This window comes from Cyprinodon variegatus, unplaced genomic scaffold, assembly GCF_000732505.1.
Source record: "Cyprinodon variegatus isolate N-32 unplaced genomic scaffold, C_variegatus-1.0 Scaffold1795, whole genome shotgun sequence".
Lineage (NCBI taxonomy): Eukaryota > Metazoa > Chordata > Actinopteri > Cyprinodontiformes > Cyprinodontidae > Cyprinodon > Cyprinodon variegatus.
Window position 1 is genome coordinate 73,021 of NW_015152248.1, and position 4,037 is coordinate 77,057.

At 35.9% G+C, this 4,037-nt stretch overlaps 1 protein-coding gene across 1 annotated transcript in view; it reads left to right on the forward strand.

Moving 5' to 3' along the window:
* LOC107104566 (apolipoprotein B-100-like) overlaps positions 1-4,037 on the forward strand; it is a gene marked incomplete at its 3' end in the record, with an annotated part of 12,898 nt that overhangs the window by 2,472 nt on the left and 6,389 nt on the right. The window contains exons 4-7 of the mRNA XM_015404585.1: positions 564-701; positions 773-938; positions 1,027-1,169; positions 3,813-3,916. Coding sequence (XP_015260071.1) covers positions 564-701; positions 773-938; positions 1,027-1,169; positions 3,813-3,916 — 551 coding nt within the window. The remainder of the gene's footprint in view (positions 1-563; positions 702-772; positions 939-1,026; positions 1,170-3,812; positions 3,917-4,037) is intronic.

The following is a 4,037-nucleotide window of genomic DNA, read 5'->3' on the forward strand; positions in this document are numbered from 1 at the left end:
TTTTACTGATTTCTACAGCATGAACTAGCATTTCACATGTCAAAACTTTAGACTTAGACATGTTTTATTGGCTTCTCGTATACAGAGAGTGTAAACTAAATGAAATTTGATGCATAAAGCTTTTTAACAGTGACTGAGCGGCTTACAACAGAGAGAAACATTTCCATTTTAAAGTGCAGCAGAGATCGACAATGTAGAAGGTGCAGGAGGAAAGTCATGCACTGCAAAATCAATCTAGAAATAAGTAAGAATTTCTTAAATTAAGTGTATTTACCCTTAATTTTAACAGGTAAATGAGGTAGTTTCCCAATGGAATCAATATTTTTACTCTTGAAATAAGATAATTAGATAAAAAGCACTTGAAATAAGACAATGCAATTGTGTTTTATTATTTTAAGTATAAATTGTCTTGTTCAGTTGGCAAAGTGTCTCTCTTACCTCCTCAATCCAAGAACAAATGCACTTACTTCAAGAAAAAGTGGCTTATCTACATGTCTATTTTTTCCAGTGCACTGGGTTTGCTCTTATTCTCCTGTTGCTTTTAACGACCTGCTTTCCCTCAGACCGACGTCCACGGAACGTGCACCAGCAGATATGAGAGACGAGGAGCTGCGCTGCTGAAGAGCAGGGATCTAAAACGGTGCCATCGCTCCAGACTGGCCGAACTCTGGCCTCACTCCGTAGCTCTGACTGAAGATACTGTAAGTTCTGATCCAACAAGGGATTATTTCAGGGTTTAGGTTGAGCTAATAGATTGTTTCCTCTTCACTAGATGGTGCAGATGGAGCTGCACTGCGTTCAGCGCCCTGGAGAGACGATGATGGAAGAAGCAAACTGCACTGAAGTGGTGACACTGGAAGCTTCAGGGCCCATTAGGACCAAGAGTGTTTCTGTGTTGGTGCTGCTCAAAGCGCAGACAGGAGCCTCTTTAGGAGCAGGTCAGGCTAAAATCTCTACCATCATGCTTTAGTAGCACTGCTTCCTAACAGCCATGCAGCCAATCCTTATATCCCTCCGTCTTTTTAGGGCCCTTAAATCCTGCTATACTTACTGACCTGCAGTTTGAGGATGACGACGCCTCGAAGCTGCGAAAAGCCAGGCTGACAACACCGCAGAAAGTTATCCAGACCGTCAGATCGTTATGCAGGACGGCCTCAGATCCACAGCTGGTAACCTGCAAACATAAGAGCCTCCCGTCTATTTTAACCATGTTTCCTGGTCTATACTATAGCTTATATTAAGGTCAGTCACTATGGACACTGCAAAAATGATCTAGAAATAAGTAAACATTTCTTAAATTAAGTGTATTTACCCTCGATTTGAATAGGTAAATTTGATAATATGCCAATGGAATTAGTATTTTTACCCTTAAAATAAGATAATTAGATGAAATGCACTTGAAATAAGAAGATGCAATTGTGTTTTCTTATCATAAATCTAAATTGTCTTGTTCCATTGGCAAAATGTCTCTTTAATCTCCTCAATTTAAGAAGAAATGCACTTATTTTAAGAAAAAATGACTTATGTAGATTTTGATTTTTTCCAGTGGAGGGAATTTTGTTCCTTTATTGTTGTAAACATTGGATATTAATATAAAAAAAAAACACATTTTATTAATTGAACAGAAATTAAATCCAGATGTGAAAAATTGCTTTGAAATCTATTCAAAAAGAAGGCGTTTTGTAAAAATATAAAATCTCTAAAGGAACATGTTTACAACAATGTAAGTATTTTTTTTCAAAGAATAAAACATGAAAACAAAAGTATAAAACAAAATTGAGAAAAAAAAATTGGCGAAAAAAGAAAAAATCTGAGAAAACAGGAACGTTCCACCAAAAACTTTTATTGATTGAGAAGTTTTTCCAAAGTTTAATATTAGACTCAAAAACAACAATTAACTTTTTACCTCGACTGTCTTCATTTTAAAAATAGAGTTGTTAGTTCTGTTTCAGTTCAGCTCATTTTCATTCTGGCCTGTTGCTATTAAAAACAAAACAAAACAAAAAAACATCAAAATAATTTATTTCACATTGACAATTACCGTATTCTCCAGACTATAAGTCGCTACTTTTTCCCACGCTTTGAACCATGCAGGTTATAAGAAGCTGCAGCTTTTCTGTGGATTTTTTTCTTACACTTGAAAAAATTTAAATCTCGATAAGTCATTTGTTCTTAAAATAAGTGTATTTGTTCTTGGATTGAGGAGGTAAAAAAAAATGTGCCAATGGAACAAGACAATTTACACTTAAAATAAGAAAACACAATTGCATTGTCTTATTTCAAGTGCATATTATCTAATTATCTTTTAAGAGTAAAATTACTCGTTCCATTGGCAAAGTATCTCATTTACCGACTCAAATTAAGGATAAATACACTTAATTTAAGAAATCTTTACTGATTTCTAGATCGTTTTTCCAGTGTACAGTCAGAGGGGGAAGTCACACTGCAAAAACCATCTAGAAATAAGTAAAAATTTCTTAAATTAAGTGTATTTACCCTTAATTTGAGCAGGTAAATGAGATAGTTTGCCAATGGAACGAGTCATTTTACTCTTAAAATAAGATAATTAGATAATATGCACTTGAAATAAGACAATGCAATTGTGTTTTCTTATTTTGAGTGTAAATTATCTTGGTCCATTGGCAAAATGTCTCTTTTATCTCCTCAATTCAACAACAAATACACTTATTTTAAGAAAAAATGACTTTTCTAGATTTCGATTTTTTATTCCAGTGCAAAACTGGAAATGAGAGAATAATGGGCTAATTTTCATTTAGCGCAAAAACATGCTATCAGCGGTACGATGGAGAACAAATGCCCTGAATTCACACTTTTTTACATTTATTTGCTGCATTAAATCTGCTGAACCAATGAAGAAACTGAGCTCAACTCCTGCAGAGCTGAAATAAAGAGCTGATGAAGCTCCATCTTTCAGTAGAAGCTCTAACTGCTTTGAGCTAACAAGCTAACAGGAGCTAGCATTCTTCCTCCCTACTCCAGGGGATATATGTAGAGCGCCCCCTGCAGGTTTGGTGGGAGACAGTTCAGTAGATATCAGCAGCTTATAGCCCGGTGCGCTCTATAGTCCAGAAAATACGGTAATTTCTCTGTAGTTGGACTCGGTGCTGCCCCAACTTGTTGCTCACCACATACCAAAGTAAATCATTTTATCAAGATGATGCAAAGTTAAATGTGACGATGGTACCATTAGTTACAAAACTAAGAAAATGAAGTCTAAGGAAGTTATCATCCAAAATGTTCCTTTAATAGAGTAGAGCAGTAAAGCTTCTGGCTTTAACAGTTTTTTCCTGCATTACTTTTATCCTTTAAGTAGTTTTAAAAACGGTACTTTTACACTTTAACTGGAGTAAAAAGCTTAAATTGATCCTCTAACTTCTGCAAAAGTGTTTTTAAACAGCAGGATTTATATGTCTACTGCAGTAATAAACATTAAAGGGCAGCTCTGAACACCAGTGACTGACAGCAGTTACTGCAAATTACAAAATGGATTCTTATGCTTGTATTTCTAAAGGAACAAAATCCTGCAGATAAATATTGCTCCTCCTCTGTGTGGTCCATGAGAACATGTTTGTATTTGTGAGTCATGTCGCCCCCTGGTTGCCCCGCTGGGGTTAACCACGTTCTCTCTGTCTGTGAAGCTGCTGTGTTTATATGGTTTTATTTCAGAGAGTCTGACCTTACTCCCCTTTCATTGGCATTTAATTCCCACCCTGGAGAAACCATAGACGAGTAATACCATGAAAACTATGCAAATTCATCTGTGTTTGAATCATTTTTGGATCATCTTCAAGGTTTCACAAGAGCTCCTGCAGCTGGTGTTCCAGCTTAAAGACATGACGCTGCCTCAGCTCAAGATACTTTGGCAAGAGGCTTCTTTCAAGTGCAGAAATGACTGGTCAGTACCCACCTGTTCTCTAATGGTTGTTGTTTCATGCTTGTCACACTAGAAAAACAATCTAGAAATAAGTAAAATTTTCTTAAATTAAGTTTATTTTCCCTTAATTTGAGCAGGTAAA